General features: G+C 42.7%; 1 protein-coding gene across 4 annotated transcripts in view; it reads left to right on the top strand.

The window, feature by feature from the left end:
- CAMSAP2 (calmodulin regulated spectrin associated protein family member 2) overlaps window positions 1-20,315 on the top strand; it is an 820,267-nt gene that overhangs the window by 187,022 nt on the left and 612,930 nt on the right. For all 4 annotated transcript variants that reach the window (XM_069641228.1, XM_069641227.1, XM_069641226.1 and 1 more), the window contains exon 2: window positions 10,039-10,298. In XM_069641228.1, the coding sequence (XP_069497329.1) occupies window positions 10,039-10,298 (260 nt within the window). The remainder of the gene's footprint in view (window positions 1-10,038; window positions 10,299-20,315) is intronic.

Raw genomic sequence — 20,315 nt, 5'->3', positions numbered from 1 at the left:
TGCGTCTGGTATCTGTGTTTGTTCATGGGCTCCAAGCTCACCACACATACCCTGTTGTCACGGCACTAAAGCGGGATGATCCTCTCTCTACCCTGTTCCTGCAGCGGTTGCTCCATTGCTCTGTTTGCCAGCCTTCCAGCGTTCATCTCTACTGCTTCGATTCTCTCATGCAGCTGCTGGCTCCACAGCCCAACCGTGCTCTGCCCCTCCAGGGCTTTCTTTTGTCAAAGGCTGTCCTGTGTGTAAGGTTGTCTCCTCTCTTTGGGTTCTTCATCTCTATAAGGTTGCCACGACTCTTAAAGGGGCGTTTGGTTTCTCTTCCTTGGTTATGTGAAATCTAGCATTACCTATGGGAATTGTACTACTGGTTGCTGAAGGCGATTCAGCAGTAAGTGCAGGCATATTCATTCTGATATAAGCGGATAGTATTTCTCTCATAGGGAGTTCCTCGTGGGAATGAGAGTCCTTGTCCTCTAGAGTGGAGTGTCTCCCAGCGAGGTCTCACTTGCTCAGACCACTAGGGAGGGTCTTTCTTAGCGCGCTCCCCTCCCTTGCCTCAAAGGGGGTGGATCCCTCTTAGGGAGAAGGGACGAATATTCTGGACCCTAATGACATTTAAACCCCACTCCTTACCTTTTAAAAATATAGGGCCTCATTAGGAGTTTGCCGGTCCGGAAACAAGGATGCCAGTAAGCTCATCTGCACCCTTGTTTCCAGATCGGCAAACTCGGAGTCTGCCTGCCGCAGCCGCTGTACCCGATCGGTCTGCCTACCGTGGCCGCTGGGCCCAGCAGGGGCAGACTGGTCACAGAAGCACCGGCACCGCTAGCAATGGTGCCAGTGCTTCTGTGTCCCCATTCCCATAGAGTCCCTATGGGAATGGGGACTTATATTTTACCAGCACCTGACTTCCTGGGCCGCCGGGTTTGTAATCTCCTGTTGGCACCGGGAATTCAGGCGGCAGTAAAATATTACGGGTCCGGCGGCAAACCTGCCGGTAGCACCGGCAGGGTTCCCGCCGGACCAGTAAGGAGGCCCATTGTCTTAAAACTTGAACACTGCAGCAAAGACAATTGCCTGCATACCCCTGTCTTCATGCCCAGAGTGCTCTTTCAACCAAAGCTCTGCATATTCTATGTCTTTCATTGCAGGAGTGTGTTGTTCATGTTTTTATTAGTTTGTCTGTCCTTGTACTTTCCTTAAAGTCTTCTATTTTTATAGATCCTTGTTTGGACATTTCTTTTATTTTGGTACCACAGTAGTACTATTGTTTGGATTCTTCCTTGCTGGTTCACACCCCTATTTAAAAGTATTGCCTGCCCTCCACCCATGCTGGCCTTAAGATGTGAAGGAGGTGTGCCATTCATGTTGTGCCTATTTCACCTTTATGATTGAGATCACAGCTGGCAGTGCAGGGCTGAGTAGGAGTGTAAAAGAACACTACAGAAGAGCAGTAGTCATTTTGCCACATGCCTCCCTTTGGTTTGGGTAGGTAAGTGCTTAATGTACATTGCGCCAATTAATTATTTTGTTTGTTTAAGAAGCAGTGTACAAAGGGCAAATTGGTGAGTGTACCTGTCCCATTTCCGTTTGCTTTACATAGTCATGATATAGTAGTTAGTACATTAAACCAGATGATGGTGGGGAAGAAACTGTAAATGGGGACAGAACAAGACTGGCAATAAATGCATCTTCAGTAATAACTGTATGTACAGATATATACAGACATGCAATCCAGTGGGGATGGCGCTTGGGAATCATTGGAGGGTGTTGATGGCGCTATTAGACTGTGCAGGGTTCTACGTTATTACAATGAATTAAATTACTTGGTGGTAATTTACTTCATTGTAATTATTTCAAATAGTTTTTTTGAATTTTTTCGGGGGGTTGCCTGCCTATTCAGCCTTCCCCCTTCACTACCACCCCTACACCAACCCCTCCCCACCCACCTTATGCCCCTTAAACCTTAAATGCACGTACACAATTACTAAATTACTTCCCTGCGAAGTAATTCAAAGTAATTGCAACAAAGTAAATTACCTCGAAGAAATTTACTTCGTTAAAACAATGGCATACTACTGCATTCCCTTCTTGAGAAAGTCGGTACTTAAGGAGGATCTTGAAGCATGTCACTGACGGAATGTCCTTAATTTTTGGGAGTAGGGAGTTCAAGTGATGGGGAACCAGGAGGGTTAATTAGCAAAAGCAGGGGGCAGCACAGGGTGGATGGGGGCGGTTAGGTTGAGGACAGCACTGGAGCATGGAGTAGGGGGCAGGTGGAAGGGAGTGAGTCGGTATCTAGCAGGAGTCACTGTTTAATTTGCATGCAGCTGTGATTATCAGTTAGTAACTTCACTGCACTATATAGCATACAGGGTACAAAGGATGTACTTGTTAAATGGTTCACACTGTGAGCTTGAAAGCCTCTATGCTATTGGGATTTCTTGCTTTTGAAAGGTGATACAGTGACAGTGCACGCTACCTTGCAGAGCCTGTCAATGTGCATCATACATGTACAGGTGAAAGGGGAAATGGGTGTGTTGTCAGATTGACAGTGAGAGAGTGGTGGGAGCCATCTTTCTATTTCCTTGTATGCCCGCCCTCAAATGCAATCAACTATATTTCTGATCACTCTGGGGGGGAGGGGACAGAAGGTAATCTGATAGGAAGCGGGGTCTCACTCTACAAATCCACTGAATATGATAAGCTGATCCTTGGTTGAAGGTGTCGAATGCTGATGAGAAGTCAAGCAGGAAAAACACAGCTGGCAGGTTTTTGTCCAACATAGGCAAGAGTGGGTGCTTGATTTGGAGTAAGGTGCGTTCCGGGCAGGACCCATATTGGAACTTGTGTAATAAGGATTCAGCCAGACCAGATTAAGAGGTGATGGGCGAAGGTGGGAAATGCACCCTCCTTTGACACTGTTAATCATGTATATGCACCTGTTTGCCAACATGTTCTCTTAACAATGATAACATGTAAGTAAAAAATTACATTAAAAAAAAAAAAGTTTCCATTTTCATTGTACTCCATGAGCTGTTTGGTTACAATCTTTGCAGGGTCTTTACCAAGAAGGGGTTGTGAGAACTTGGGTGGAACAGACAAGATTAGATACTTTGGACATGAAATAGTTCAACCCCCACCCAGGTGAGGTAGTAGAGAAAAAATGCTACGAAAGAGAGAAGCTATTTGGATCTGTAACCTAGGCTGCTGCAACATTGGTTTGAACTCTGACACAGAAATGGGTCATTGCTTATGAAAAGTGTCCAACAATTGAACTCTATGATGACTCTCTCTTATAATATTACCCAGTGTGATATTTGCAACAAATGTCGAATGCAAAATGTGTTCATATTTTTTATCATCCATACAGCAATAAATCCTTCATTCTGTGACCCTATTAGATGCATCACATACAAGAAACAGGTTATAGACATTGTCCATTAAAAGCACTAGATACCAGGAATACATCAGACTGAGCTTTTCGGTCAACTGAAATAATCGCTATATAAATAGAGCATACACTATACTTTTTCCCATAAACAAGCATTTGAAAATTAAAAAATGCCAGTATTAATGCGGAAACCATTACATATGTCTACTTGAAGTTAAATGACAAAATCCAATAATTAAGTGCTACGTAAGAAACCAGTAACACAAATGCTTATTTGCATTTTCATTAATTATACTTATCTTGCAGACCGTAGCCTTGTATGTTGGATAATGAGGAGTATTCTCTGACTATTTTTAAGTTGAGTAACAAACTGGGCCTAGTACGGAATCTTCACAAGCCTTCCTGTCAACCATACGCGCAACAGACACTATGACATCACTGTGCAAACGCAGCGGAAACAAAACGGAACATAATGACGTCATCAAGCCACGACGCAATTACCTGTATAAATAAACAGCCATTTAAGATAATCCGTATCGGCAACCACGATCGGACTTCCAAGACAGGTAGCGCATGATTCCATCGGAACGAAAATAAATGCGGTAAGCAAATAGAATCCCTTCTTGTGCACAATTGGTTAGATATAGGAGAGCACACGACAACAGGACCCATTATCCGAGTATCCTCACATTTGGATTATTTTCTTGTCTCTTTCCACTTCAGAAAACAAATTCATACTTGCATGCCTAACGGCTAGAGAGACGAGACGAATAATAACAGCAGCAAAACCAAATAACGGGCCAAATCAACAACAGAAATTAGAATGATACTTAATACTAATCTTCTGATGGAAAGCCCAACACATTGCAAGAAAGTATATTAGATCAGTATCTGGTCTTTTCAATCTGCTAAACAGAAAGAAATGACAATTAAAAATATAAAGGGCTCAGTAAAATGCAAATTATTTGATATTTTTTTTTCTTGTTCCCCACAAGCCTATGAACAGACCATGCAGGACATAAACTCTCTATAAATATACAAACAAGAAGAAAACCCTCCTGAAGAACCGTCTTACAAGACGGAGAAACACGTGTTGAGGGAATGAAGTGAGAGGGAATCATTTCATCCTTGGCAGAAGTTGGCAAAGCTATAATGACAGATGCTGTAGAACAGAAAACACTCTGTATGCACATACTTTAAAGGAAAACCTAAGACTATACAAAAATAAAATTGCGAATTATAACAGTGTAATTACTCTGTATGAAAGTAATACATAGTCAAGTGAAACCAATTACTGTATGAATGCTAATACAGAACGGAGTGCAATCAAAAACTGTATAGACGTATTTGTCAGAAATAAACACTGGTCAGTCACAGTGAATAAGGGACAAGGTGCTGCATACTGTAAGCGACTTCAATTCAACACTACAGCTAAGTCAATGCCTAGTCTGGGATGCTGATGGAAGCCCTTATTGACGTATTTTTATGTCCAGTTCGTTTACTCTGGATGACAACCCTTATATAACACCCCTCTCTTAGAATCCCCCTGACCCCACTGAGCCAAGAAGTAGGTTTGTTTTGCAAATTAAAAGGTTTATTTGAAAATTAAACAATATCTATCTATCACACTTTTATAGTAAATTAATATTTGATAGCACACTTGTGAAGATGATAGTGATCAACAATAGATAATGTTACAGTGGTACACTCTTTTGATGGCTTTGAAGTGATAGAGAGAGGATAAAGTAGCTGAGAATGCTTTTATTGCTTCAAGGACAATGCAATGATGAATGAAAATGCAGTACAGAAAATAAACTTGATATGACTTCAACAAAAGACAATGTAATCACTTTTCTTTGACAATTCACCCCCCTCCCCACCCCCCCCGGGAAAGCACACAGTTCTCAGGAATGCAATCAAATATAATTCAGTTCCCCCCTAGCAAGCTTAGAGGAAAACAGGTAGGAGTTTTAAACACAGGCAATATACTTTGATTGGTATGCAAAGAAGTGAAAAATATGCTAAAACGATTTTAATTCCCTCTAGAGGTTCAGGGTGGGTGACAGCTACTTTGTATTAGTTCAGAATCACTTTAGCAATGCTCTATGAATGATTGTCAGGTTGCAAACGAAAGCAAGTACAAATCTTTTTACACGTGGCTGAAATTAAACAAAATGTCAAATCGCTGCAAATTAGTCGCGTGCGTCGAGCGCAATTACGGAGGGAGTATGAGGAGTATCAAGTCGGTTTAGAGCTTGTGGGAAAGCTTAGAATCTCAACTTCAAAATAAAAGTCTCGCTTCTATCACAAACGGTTCGGATTTTAAAGCTCAGAATGACAGATGACAGTTTTCAGGTTTAAAGATGACAGAATGACACGATTCTAGGAGGCAGTTCTAATAGGCTAAAATAGTTTGGATTAGATTATTTTAACTAAGAGATTGGTTTTGCACAGTGAGTACTCGCACTATATTTTTGAAATAATCCGTCATGGTCTGGTCAGGTTGGACGGTACTTCCGGCGGGTGGTTCTGATGTCTCGGCTATCTAGGTCAGCTCTGCTCTCGGGGTCTGTCAGGCACCGGTTCTGCTCACAACGGTCTGTTCTGTGGTTCTCTCTGGTTCCGGATACAGCACTGCTTTCTGGATACTGCTACAGGTTCTTGCAAAAGTTCTTGGCAAAGAATTTAAACAGCTCGCCCGGCTGTTGAATAGTTTGGTTGGTTTTGAGGCCTGCTGAAGAGAACTCAGCTTGTGGTTTAGGCCTTTGCTTTGAGTTCTGGAGTCAGAGTTCTAAGTTCTGGTCTCTGTCTAGCTGGAGTCAGTCTAGGTCTCTGGAGTTCTGGATGTGAATTCGTCAGTCAGCGTGCTCCGCAGAAAATGGGAATTGAGTGTCTCTACCTGTCCCAGCAGTCTCTTTTTATGTGTTTAGAAAGTGGGTGGGTCGGCTAATTCTGCATGCCCAACCCTCTCAACTTATCATTGGCCAGTTCCTCCTCTCTTCCTTAATTGGGGAGCTGGGTTCTGTGTCATCTTTATGGCTTACAGAAAGACACTCCCCTTGTCAATGTGCACACAAATCTATTTCTGATCCAAATACATATTTCCCAGATACACAATTTGTTGAAATTACATGTACATATTATAGATTCCTTATGGTCCATGCTTGTCCGACTCTGATCTTCCTGAGGGCTTGCATTAAAAAATGACAACTTAATTTTGTTTTTAATTGGTTTACCAAGGTTAAATTTGTATCAAAAAATTACACCAATGTACACCCTCCTTCTACACACATTCCAGTAATTTACTAGGTTTCTAGCATAAACCCGGTGCCTGTAATATCAATAAATAGCGGGGTTTTGCCTCAGAACATGGTACAAAGTCGAATCAAGTCTTGAATTGTGGGTACATTTCTTAGATTGAGGTTCTCCAAATTGCACATGTTTGTAAGCTTAATACAATATTTTAGAAGCATTTAACTTAAACATATATTTGCTGCAATATGATTCCACAAAAGTGTCTGGGTCCCTTCCCCCAGAAACTTGGGAGTGCCACATGTCTCTCCTCTGCCAGGCAGGGCTCTGTTTACAGTCCACACTGAAAATCAACATACCCCATTCAAGTGCAAGGGTCTATTGTGTCGGCTGAGGTCAGCAGGCCAGGGGGCCACTCTGCATTTGGTTAGCATGTCCATTTGATCTCCTGGGCTGTTGTGTGCCTCTCTGAGGTGAGAAGGTTTCCCAGCCTCTTGGCCTGTTAATGCAATCAGATTGTCTCTGGGAACAGCAGGTGGTTAAGAGTTTTAATTAACCAGCGGGCCTTTGAAGGTTTCCAGCTGTCTCAGGAGGCTGATTAGCTTCTGAAGTAGCAGTTCTCCTGTCAGAGTTTAGACCGCTAGCGCCGGTTTGTGGACAAAGCTGGTACTGCACCCATTTTTGGGATCTGTCTTGAATTGATGCATTTCAATAGTGGTCTTTTGCTTGATATTATAGGATCCTTGCTTAACATTGTTTTTATGGCATCCTTACAGTAGAGTGGTGATTTGGAACCCCCCACAAGAAGGTTGTATCTTTTTAGTGGTCTGTGCCCATGATTTTAGCAACTTTTTGACATCAATAAAAACGGATTTTGAAAAGAACCATCTTTCTTTGCACTGGTGGGTGGCAGATTAGGTGACCATTTTGGTGTGCGCAAGCTGCGCAGTTCTCCTGGATTCTGGCGTGAATGTGGGCGGCGACAGCTCATCCCCACATCTACCCAGTCTATTGATTCAACATGGGTCAAAACCCTTGACAATACAAAGGCATAAAAACATAAAGCATGAATAGAATCTAAGGAAACTCGCCATAGTTGCCACAGGCTGGTCTTATTCAACTTTCTGACACCCAGGGATATGTTGTTTTTGTGATTGAGGGAGCATTTGCAAGCTTTGGTCCTTAAAGGAGGAGCAGGGATTATTTGGGAGCTCAGCAAAGTTGAGGTAGGTAAAATGGATTAACACAGTGCCTTCATTGGAGCAATGGGGCCTGTTTTTAGCAATGATTGTGCACCCAGTGGGAAGGAAGATGTCAAGAAATGTTGTAAAGTTGTTCTAAAACTATTATTCTGTGATGGCTAAAATATCAATGTTGATTTTGTGGAGAAGGTCATGAATATTAGGGCCATGCTTGGCAGCTGACCTAGTTCTTTAAGTACCCACAATTAAGTATTCTTTTGGTGTATTCAGTAATGCCAGTAACATCAAGCCCAAAAGGTCTACGGAGAAGGAGCCGGTTGCAGGAAAGACCAGCCTTCCCATGGCAGGCAGGGAAAGAGGGTTGGTGCGCATCACTGGGGTGGGTAGGTGGCCGGAAACAACCATAGGCGACACAGGCGATAAGAGTGGGTTGGAGATTTCCAGTATGTCAGATAAAAGGGAACTAAGCAGATTATTGTGACTGCCTTGCACCATAATGGTAACATAGTTGTAAATATTTATCGTTAGGGGGAGTGGAGGGGCACCCAATGATGGACAGACCACCTGTAGCTGCTATTTATGGAGTCGAAGTTAAGGTCCATGAGATACAAATGGAGAATAGGGCTCCAGGTGCTAGAATGGTGAGTGACGCATAGGACGTTCTTGAGTTTTTTCTTAGACTCGAAGTTAATGTAAGTGTTGGCATATTGGGTACATGGGAAGCATTTCACGGTTGACTGTTTTGGTGTATTTGAGGGAAATACAATTTGCTGTGCGGTTTGCAGTGCAGCAGTTTTGGAAGATAGTGAAGGTGTTCTGGTATTGCTAACGGAGCAAAGAAGTAAAGAGAGAGGGGAAGCAGGGCCCAGTAATGTTATGCTATGCTATATGGCATTTGTATAGCGCCTACTGCCATTGGTATGGCCTCGAAATGCTGTGGGGATGAACGCCCTTTGGGGAACCATAGTCTGAGATAGGAAGGATTTCTAAAATGTGTGTGCGTTTTTAGCCAGCACGACGGTAGCTAGGGAGTGGCTAGGACCCTAATAGCAGCACATGGATGACAGATAGGAGAATGGATGGTGTGACAGATTGTCAGGGGAGTAGAAGAATTTCAAGGTTTGGACGTACCTGATTGTTAGATTCACGTTGTTTGATGAGTTATGGTCTATCTCTTGCGGAAGCCGCTATGTTCCCAGATAGTGAGACTGGGGAACTAGTGGTCCCCAGAGCGATAACCAAGGAAAATCCCTTCTGGGGAAGAATACTTTTGGCTGAAAGCAGGTATAGCGATGGAGGGGGTTGAAGCAGCAGTACATTGGCCATACCTGGACAAAGTAAAAACAAATTGAGAGCACAAATGCCTCATTTGCCCCAGTTTTGGCGTAAGAAGCTGAAAAAAGGTGGTTAAACGTAAAAGCCAAACCACAAGACAGTGGAGCAAGAAACCAGGCTTATTACTACCAACAAGGATAAATGCAGATGGAAGTATGTCCCACCAGGAAAGAGGAACGATAGGAGAATTAGGGGGACTCGACAGAGTGCAATGGGCAGGATGGAGACTCCCTGGCTATGTAGCATTTGAAGGGTGGGTTTGGGAAGTAAGGCTAGCAACCAGAGAATGGGGAAAAAGGCGGGCTTCAAATGCAAGAAACATCACAGCTATTGTAGTGGGATTGCAGGATGAGGTTAGAGAGGTTTCACTTGTCCCATGAGGGAAAGTGTCTGACGGAGAGATTAAAGCAAAAGCAACCAGGCAGCAGAAATGGAGGTTACAAACCAGGCAGTGCAGGAAAATGTGCCAGAAAGAATGTGCAGGTGGTATTAAATAGATCCTATAATGCTGGGTAAATAAAACAGGCAACATGGAGGCAAGAGTTGATACTGCATGTCAGATTTTAACCACTCGTTATATTTACAGACAATGTGCCATGTATGGATCGAAATTTCAAGTTGCAAGCTACTAGCCAGGCATAAGAAATCACTTGCGCCCTTGGTTTTCCACATGCACACAGTACACCATTTCTTATTCGCCAAGGAACAATTGTTACTGCCCAATGGCTAGTGGCAAGTGTATATTTTGAGGCCTATCAATCAATTGTTGTTAGGCTTCATTTCTTTACAACCTGTCACGTGCTTAAATATGGCAAGAGTTTTGGTCATGATGCCTGATTATTTCTCTTCTTCTAGATAATGTCCCTGACGAGCTCCGCGAACCTTTCTACACTGATCAGTATGAGCAGGAGCACATCAAGCCTCCTGTCGTCAACCTGCTGCTATCTGCCGAGCTCTACTGCCGGGCCGGGAGCCTGATCCTCAAGAGCGACACTGCCAAGCCACTCCTGGGGCACGATGCCGTCATCCAAGCCCTGGCGCAGAAGGGCCTCTATGTCACTGATCAGGAGAAGCTGGTGACGGAGCGGGACCTGCACAAGAAGCCCATACAGATGGTGAGTGTCCACAGTGAAACTCAAATGTTGTGTTTACCCTGTTTACATTGGGCCTCCGTGGTGCTTACCTTCTTGTTACACCAGGTTTGCCTTTACAATGTTGACATTTGAACTCCAATGTTGCACGTGCTTTGTTTATATTGTTTACAAATGACCTCTATGTTCCAGTAAGTGTGTGTTTACATTATGTCACCACTCTTAAAAGGATCAGGCCCAAAGGATTGCATGTGCGTTTTCGCCGAATTGTTCTTTTTTTTGCTGCGTTATTTATGTGGGGGTTGGTCTTCATAACTCGAGCACCCTCAAAATCAATTTATAACAACTAACCAGGTCCACCCCCTAAACAACCTTGTGAAAAATGCAGCAAAACGTCAGTTTCACTAATTGCAGTGAGATAGCTGCGATTAGATGGGCCTGTACCTTCTTATAATTAAATTGAATTAAACAATGATTTGTGGCCAGGATGGGTGTTGCATATATAACAGAGGGTGACTAGTAGAACGGGATGACACAATTTACTCAGAAAATCTCCATTTTAATCAATATTCCTATAATAACAAAAATGTCATGTATAGTTTAAAAAGATCAATTCATTTAGTCAACATCTCTCTGACATTCAGTCTCAAACCCATACTTCCTCATTCAAACCTCCTCAACAATAAAACCAATTTGGCATTTCATATACTGTGTCTTCATACTCTTAACACAGAACTTTCCATAGATTTCAATCATATATTGGTGACCCAGTCCTTAATATCAGGTTTCGTATCAAGTCTGGTTTCTAATTTCCAGACAATTTAGATAGTTGTCAACACGTGTTTCGGTCCAGTTAAAGATGATTATCTCCCTTCTTATAAAGACCTTCTTCAGGACATAGGGCAGGATATACTTGATCCACCCTTCTGGTATGGTATAGGCCAAATTCAACTCTAGTAAAAAACATACAGAAAAATCCATCAGGATCTGGTGTCATCCCTATTTCTTACTAACGGTGACTAATATTGTCACATGTGTAATAATTAGTGAACACATAAACACCTACTCACCCCCAGTATAAACTCTAGGGAAAGCGAATAGGTAGATGTAATCAATCCTCCACTGGCAGCCAACAAGTAGCGGAAAACCTGTGGAAAACAGAGACAATTGATTCTCTGTTCTTATGTATATTCCTAAATTACAATCCTCAATCATAGGAAAGCACATCAACCACCACCTGGTGTATATAGGATAAACTTACATACTCCACTTCATCCATATGTGCGATATTCCTCTTGTGCAACACTCAAGGAAAGGCCCCTGGCCTCAGAAACTCCACAATCTGAAGGAACAATAGTAGCATTCCAATGTATCTACTCGTTTCTACCATCCATATTCAATGGAACCATGCATGTACACTATACATATAAGCTTACCCTCGACACACTCCTGTGTGGGAGCAAACGAAAAATAGTTGATCCGTCTGATATCTGATACTCCAGCCGATAATTTTGGCAATGGATTCTCTAAAAACGACGACATTAAAAAAACAGAGGGTCAGTCACCACATTGGTATTGACCTCTCATGTTTAAAAAAAAAAAGCTGCTTTATCCTGTGATTAAATGGGCCGGTACTTTCTAATAATTAAATTGAATTAAACAATGATTTGTGGCCAGGATGGGTGTTGGACAGTTGGATAGAAATGTAATGTAAAGTGGTCATGCAGTGCACACTTCTGTCATTTTGGAGGCTTCGATGCACATGGCCTTGCAAGAAGAGCGGTGGTGATTATTAGTGGGATAGAGGTAAAGGCAGATGTGAATAGTGTGGTGTTGATTCTTGAAGCCCAGAGGTACACGAGCCTTGAATGTCTGTGATTCTAGGTGGGTAGTATCTGTAGAAACCTTGGGTGTATCTATCTAGAAGGTAGAGCCCAAGATCGATCAGTTGAGCTCAGCGCTCGGAGGTCCTAGTTAGCTGCTGATGTGGGCGTATATGACATGGATAAAGAAGTGAGAAGTGGCCTTGTTCAGTCATTGCAGTGTGTTTGTAAGCAGCTTGCTACCATGTTCATTGTGCTCGTAATATAAGATGTTGAATCAGTTAGAGGATAAAGATTGTTGGTCCTGTATTATTGAAGTATTTGGTTGCTGTCTCTGTTGATCTGTTGATGAGGGTTATTGCTGTTGCAGTTTTGTTTGAGAGAGCAGCTGGACTGAATTAATCAGATCTTCCATACTCCTTGGTTGATGCGTTGTGTACTGGCTAGATGCATGTTTGTGAGTGTCGCTAGACCAAACTACAAGTGGCTGATCTCCCGTATTCCTTGGTTGATGTGATGTGTATTGCCCTGTTGCATGTATGTGGGATCAGTGGTCTGATTCCGTTCAATGGGCATGTGGGATGCCAACCCAAATTCAGCCTTGTCTATTGGCAAGTTGCATTGTCATTAACTTTCTAATAAATCCTCAGCATAACATATACATTTATTAAAAGACTGGTGTTCATGATTTGTCCATGTCTAAACTTGCATATCTAATTTCTATTGTTTTTCATGTGATTTTCAATCGGTCATACTCTTCCTTTGGACATCTGGCTTTCCTACATGTTCATAGGCTTGCTTTCTGAGTCAATATAGATACAGAACACATGAATACAACACCTCCTTCCTGGAGGAAATCACTCATGTGGCCTTTTAGATGCTATCCTTATCAGAAAAGATACTCATGCTGTGGAGACACCAAACTCTAGGTTAATAGGCCAGAAAATATTTGAGCTTACGCAGTGACAGAAAATGTAGATTTACTAGGGTTTCCCCAGATAATCAAAAGGCCCAGCCACACACTGGATTTAGCCTTTATCATGGCTTTCAAAACTTCAGATCTACTGATTCAGCTTTTGCCATGGTTGAACCGTTCCTTAATTCGGCATATCATCTTAACTAAAGAACCTCTGCATTCCCCTTAAAACCAAGGAGCAATGTGGTGTAGTGCTGCCCCTTCAACAAAGGGCAAGACAGCTTTGTGGAAATCTTGAATACCAAATTGATAATTGCTCAGATGAAGTGGCGTCAGCCTACGTGAAAGCTCCAAACACTGGAATCAGAGGTATGATAATAGTTAAACTTGAATTTGATGATTATGAAGAGGATTGAACTGAACCTCGAATGGAGTTGGAAGAAATCTAACAACACAGCCAACAAAACACATTGCAAAATCTACACAAGGTGATACAACAGAGCGGTTTGCAGATGAAAAAAACATACTATGCAAGCTGCAATGATTGGACAGAAAAACTGACTATTCAAAATTCACTGGGCGATCACTAAACCTGAGACTACAACAAGCTAGCTCTTTGATACCAAGTTACAGTAAATGTGTACTGCCATCCATAATATAATAAAAGGATCCCCCATTCAACCCCATCAACCCTCCTGTGATTCTGTGTGCCTTATCCTCCTCCAATAAACATCACACACATCCTTCAGACAATTGAGAAAATAAATGGCTCTTATTTGCCAAGGGACACTTGTCCAACATCCTTTCACTAGAGTGGACAAACTATGGAGCCACATATATTATGGTAGTGCTGAAAACATCTCCCAATCAGCCCCAGACTCCACAAACATTGCTCAATATTTCTCCTGCTCATGAAAGCTTGATGGACCCCCACGGATTCTCCTACGCATTGTACTACATCCGAACTCCTCTTTCCCCAGTATGACCCAGGAAGGCAACAACTCCATTCCTTCACTGAAACAAACACAACACTCTGTGACTGCCAGTTAGGATTCAGACCACATAGTCCACCCTTGCAAACATCGGGGAAGATCTGCTTCCATCTACACATGCAGACCAAACATCACTTATTCATTGTGTCAGCAGCATGATACAGTCAATCATGACATCCTTTTACATTGCCCAGTAAAGTTTGCAGAGGTGATGGGAACTAGCCTTCAGTGGATTCGATCTTTTGTATTTGACAAGGGCCCAACAAATCAGAATTGACCCTAGTGATCCTCATTCAGAAGCATCAAGTCTGCCATTCAAAAAGGTTCCTCACTATCTCCTTTGCCTTTTATCGTGCATCTCTTGACAAAGGTAATCACTTACCATCAAATCCAGTTTCAAAAGTATTAATTTGATGAGCACATCCCCTTGCGATTGGAGATTGACCCCCATCATCAAAGCAAGATTACAGAATACTTGAGCCACATCTGCTTTCAGATGAAGGACATCTTTGTGTGTCTCAGTAGGCCCAACATGGAGATTCCACTGACCGGCAACAGCAGGGATACATTTCCATTCAAGACGCCCCAAAAGCTACGTATGGCTCTCAACACTGTTAGAAAAGGAAGTAACCCCATAGTGTGGTTTGGTTCCCGCATCTCCTTTCCCAAGCAGATTTCATCTGTCATTCAGTCCGACTTACAATTGTGACACTCAAGAATATGCTGCCAATGATGCAATCAATTAACTCACTAGAGCTCTCTGGGCTGCTGCAATAGCGCCTACATCACGGCCCCTCTAGAATGCTGGAATAGCATTTACATTGGAGCCCCTTTCGAATGCTGCAATAGTGCCTACATCACAACCTTTCTGGAATGCTGGAATAGCATCTACATCGTCCCAAGAGGATAGCTCAGCGGCAACGTGCTCGCCTTGGAAGCAAGATGACACGAAGCAAAACAGATTAGATCCACGGGTCCGCGCTTAGAAACCTCTGGGTATTTAAGCGCGTTATAAATATGGAACTAAGACAAAAAAAACAATGATGTAACTAAAAAACAAACCATTCCTTTAACAGCGCATCAATGCCCGCGGGCTGTGTGAGCGCTTTAAAAGTGCATAAAAATAAAAGTAACATAAAATCGGAGCCCCTCTTGAATGCTGAAATAACATCTACATCGGAGCCTCTCTAGAATGCCGCAACAGCATTTACATTGCAGCCCCTCTAGAATGCTGCAATAGTGTCTACATCTGAGCCCCTCTACAATACTGCAATAGCATCTACATCGAATAACCAACAAAACACTTATGAGTTAGAAAAGGTCAAGGTTTTATGTCAAACTAATAAAAATCTTTGAACAGAAAGAAAAGGTCAAGATCTAGGCAAGGAGCCTTAAGCTGAGGAAATCATTTGCCAGGCCTGAAGGAATTACACTGGCTATTGCTGGAGCACATGTTTAAGTTGAAAAGCCCATGTTCGTTGTTTAAGGCCTTCAGAACAAATTGCCCTACGTGCATTGTGCCGCTAACCCCACACTACATCAAAAGGCGATGCGTTACTTTTGGAAATTAAGGCTTAGTAAACCTATCGTGGTCATAAGGAAAAAACAGAGTGGTAGAAATGTAAAAGAGGGGGAAGATCCCATGCGAAGAACCAATGTGCTGCCTGATGAAAGAAATGGTGGGAAAGGGGAAGGTTATCTTCATGCTGGCCCTCGCTGTGTCCCGGAGTCTGGACATAGAGAATGTGAAGTGCAAATAGAACACGGGCAGCTGCATGCCACAAGAGGGAGTTCTATTGCTCGAACTACTGTGTTAACCACACAGAGATGCTTTACCGCGGTGCAAGTGAAAAGGACAAATGGAGTTGGAAATCAAGATTTAGTTTTTGCCATTTCCACGTGTACCTTGAGAAAGCACTGGTGTGTAAGAAACATCTTGATTTTATCACCCCTCCTCCTTCTTCTGGACTACTGTTCTGTGTTTCACAACAGTAAGAGTTCATGCCGCACACCTTAGGAATACTTTGGGCCCTCAGCTCAGAGCCCTGCCAAGCTACCTCCTACAAGGAACGTCTAAACATATGGCTGTTAACGGAAGCCTTTGACTGCTCACCAACACTTTCTTCTCCTTGGCAGGACCAGGCCCCAAGCCTAGCATACAGGAATCTGCTGATCCGGAATGCTGTTTCCATACTGGGAGGCCTATGGACAATTCACCACTTCGTACCCGACCATGTATTTTTTTTTGTAGCACACTTGAAATTAGTGGTACAAATTCGCCGTAAAGTGGAATGCTGGCACTCAAGAGAAACGGGTTATTCCCAGATTTCTATGCATACACGCAGTGCTCCAGATAAGATCTGGAAGTGGGAGTACTTTACTGCTATTTTTTTTAAAGTTGGGAATAAAATTATTTTTTAGGGAGTAAAAATGTAAGTCGAATTCCAAATGAGAATATCTTATAAGCGGGTACAAATATGTTTTAACTGCAAAACAGACATATTTTTGTAATCATTGTTTCGTTGAACCTAGTTATTTATGCTCATTAAAAGATGCATGTTTACTTTTTTTGTCAGACAGTTATATTAGTAGTTGCAATCTGTGGTACTACGTGCACTACTGGGCCAAACGTATCCATGGAACTGCATGTGTGTAAGCAGGGGCACACGGTCCTACGTGTCTGTTTCCTATTTTCTGCTGGGAGTATTTTTACTCCCTTGACAGTATTTGCCTATTTTCAGGGAGTAAAAGTGGTCGATACACCCCTTATCTGAAGGGCTGAATACACGTATTCCAGATACCTGTTCTTTATTCGAAAGACTCAATTTGCCAGTTAAGAACGTGACGATCACAGATGTCTCAGTAGGTGCTGATAAACGCTAGGTGCCTGATGTTTCTGATTAGCAGTCAGCTCACTGCTGAGCTACTCTCCAGAGGTAACTGAGCTAGCGGCTATCAAAAGTGAATGATATAACCCAACAGGCTACTGTTCTGGTCTTGTTCGAATATTCACAAAGTGTAAAGATGATGATTGCTCTCAAACATTGCTTGGTAAAATATCTAGCAGTTTGTTCAATATGATCAGCATGTTACGTTTTAACAGTATTTTTTCTGTGCATTGCATTTTGCTAGCTCCAGTGTCTCCAATGTTCTATGCTTTAGTTTCTTTTCCCCTCTATCGTTATGAAAAGAAATCGTGAGAAGAGAAATTAAAATCTTTATTTATCCCCAAAATCCACAAATACCAAAACATATACTGCATGTGGTAATATGACATTTCTTGGCTTTCTTCACAGAGCCCGTTGGGACCCCAAAAGGAGAAAAACGTTATTATTATTCTGTTATTTATTGAGCGCGGACCTAGATTTGGGAAGCAGCAAAGCACTTTACAAATCATAGAGGGAAGGACCTGGTGAGGGAAGCAGAGAAGCAAGCGAGCGGGTAGCTAACCACCGGGGTGGAGGAGGGTGGGGAATTTGTCAACAAGGGATGTACAAGCAACTAGGGGAGGAGACCGGGGGAACAGATCACCCAGTCTCAGGCTAGGTGGGGAGTGGGGGTTCTGTGGACTAGGTTTTAGGGAGTTTCAAATCCTTGAAGAGGAGGGTCTTTAGCTCCTTCCTGAAATGTAGAAGCAAGGGGGAAGAGTCTGGGGTTGAAGGGGGAGGAGGTTCCAGAGTCCAGAGTGGGGGTCTGCAGATCCTTCCCATTAGCAAATGCACACTCCATACTGTAACTGTAAAAGAATTCAGCGATTTTACCAGAGCTAATGCGCCAAAACTCTTAATGAAGCCATTAGTGAACAAATACCAAGTTTAAAACTGTTTTAGAGCAAAAGGATTATGTGTATATGTTTGATTTAGATGTAAATGTGTTTGAGGTAATGCTTCCTTTTTTTTTCTTTTGTTATCTCTTTCCACATTTGGACATTTTTCTCCTCCGGGTTCCGCGTCACAAATCCACTGTCCAAGGCCTTTAGCCTGAGTCTCACGGATACAGGGCCTCATTGCAAGTTCGGCAGAGCGGGGAATAAAGTGGTGGTAATTCCATTACCGCCACTTTCTTTGGTGTTAACGAAAATTACCACAGTTTTCCCCACACCACAGAATTATACATTTGGAGTTAAAGTGGGGGAGGTAACTCCAGCAACAAGCTGGAGGTAAATCTGCCACGTTATGTCAAAAAATGTGCACATTTACAATGTGGTAATTCTGCCAGTGGTAAATCCACATGGGGAATTACACTGCCCTACCACCACTTGTAATCCTGTGGTAAACCCACGGGACCAAGTGGTGGTAATGGTAATCGATTTACCACTGGATTACCACAGAATTCCTAATACTGCCCAGTGTTCACGATGACCTAAAATAGCCATACGTGGCTGATTTTTTTCAGTCAGTCAGTTTTGTTTATCGTCTTCATTATGTGTTGCTCTTTTGGCAGTCCATTTTAGTGGTCTACTGAGACTATGGGCAAATAGTCACCGGAGATGAGTTAAAAGTGAAGCCTCTTTCTTTATGCTTTTCCTCGTAAGTGCGCAGCAGGATGCTGAAGTCGCCCGCTTTCTTCTCCTTACACCTCCCCACCCAGTGCAGCATGTAAGCTATGCCCCATCTGCTGCCAGTCTTCACTAAAGTACCTAACTGTACAGGATACAGTGGAGTAGCCCCCGTTTTTTTTCAATGCTACCACCAAAGGATCGAACTTTTGGTGTTAGCATTTTTAGAACCTTTGGTCGTTTCAATCTTTTTTTTCAAGTCAATTCGACCTAAACCAGATTCTCTAGGCTGCTTCCTGCCATTCACTCTTGGGGTTTTGAAAACAAAGGTTTTCCGCAGTCAATTTCTCTTTTTAGTTGTTGCTATCAGGTGGCTCTCTAAGCGCTGCCTATAAGCCAAAACTATTGTCATGGGAAGTGAAGTTAGGAAGAAGATGGGATGTGAAGGGACACACACAGCCTGTGGGAGATGTTTTGCTTTTTACCCACGATTGACCTCATGGCCATGCTACTTGCTACGTCAATTTCTACCAAATACATGCAGCGCCCCACCCAAAAAGGCCAAACCTGAAATCTTTGTACCAACTCTTTTCATTTAAGGGGATGGACATTTTATTTCTAATCCGTGTTCTAAAAAGGCATGGCTTAATTGGAGCTATAAACAAGCTCCTGGTGTAGTGAATTGCCTTAGCCAAATGTGCCTTCAGCCTCTTCATTCATAAGTAGTATGTTTGTTCTTGCATATGTTAGTTGCGCTGAATTCCAATTATAATAATATTGGCATAGCCAACTGTTTTGGCCCTTGTAAAGGCATTACAAGGCATTATAGTCACTGGCATACTATGCCCAAGTACTAACTACTAACACCCTATGCCATCTGTTGCCATCGTAGGGCAAAGTCATCCCATTATGGCAGTGCCTGGAAAATTCCTATCCCATGCCCACACAAAAGCCAAAAGTGTTGTTCTTGCCAATGCTCGTCATTAATGTGGTTTGTGGAATGCCAATGGGATCGCTCAGCAAATGCCACTTCAGAGCTCTACTTCAAGAAACCTTTCCTTAGTGTGGAGAAAGGGCTGTTTGGGAAATGCCATTGGAGATAGAAAATTTCCTTAAATCCTACCTGCATGTATTATATCATATTCTCGCGTGATGGGTAATAGTTAATCACGTAATTATAGGTGATGCTTCGTAAAAAATGGAGGCTGGATCCGATTCCAGGATAGGCAACGGTACCGTCTGCCGAATCTTTAGTCTGTGATGTGTTTTTTAATAGGTATATTGCCTCTTGATGTTGAGTTTATTTTATTTTCACCTTTACATTTACTCAGAACCTGGGATTTGACACTTGTTTTGGCACTTGCTTTCTCATGTGGGTAGAGTGGCTCTCCCCACTGCCACAGTTCCCCTGTGCAGCAATAAAAGGCTGCAACATTGCAGAGGAGTAACCTTTTCATATTAAAGAAGGTTTCGTAGGCCCCTAGGTCCCCTCACTGATGTCACCCGGGCTCTCCTGCTACAGAAGGGAATAGTTGTGCATCCTCTAAAACAACTTGTGTGGAAATCAGAGGCGTTGCTAGGGAGGTGAGTGGGGGCTGTAGCTCAGGGTCTTTTGGTTGTACCCCCCGGATAGAAGCTCAGGGGCAACAACCAAAAGGCTGTAGCTAGCCCCGAGTCCCGCCATCCTGACATTAGCTTATCCCAGGATCTTTTCCAGACCTAGCAACACCCCTGGTGGAAATATATACATTTGATTAAAAACACACAGGAACCAGCGTGTGACGTGTAGTATATTTAATTCTTACTGACCAT

This window comes from Ambystoma mexicanum, chromosome 1q, assembly GCF_040938575.1.
Source record: "Ambystoma mexicanum isolate Mex_15411 chromosome 1q, UKY_AmexF1_1, whole genome shotgun sequence".
NCBI classification, from domain to species: Eukaryota; Metazoa; Chordata; class Amphibia; order Caudata; family Ambystomatidae; genus Ambystoma; species Ambystoma mexicanum.
Note: the sequence above shows the minus strand (reverse complement) of the source record. Positions and strands in the feature narration are given on the sequence as shown.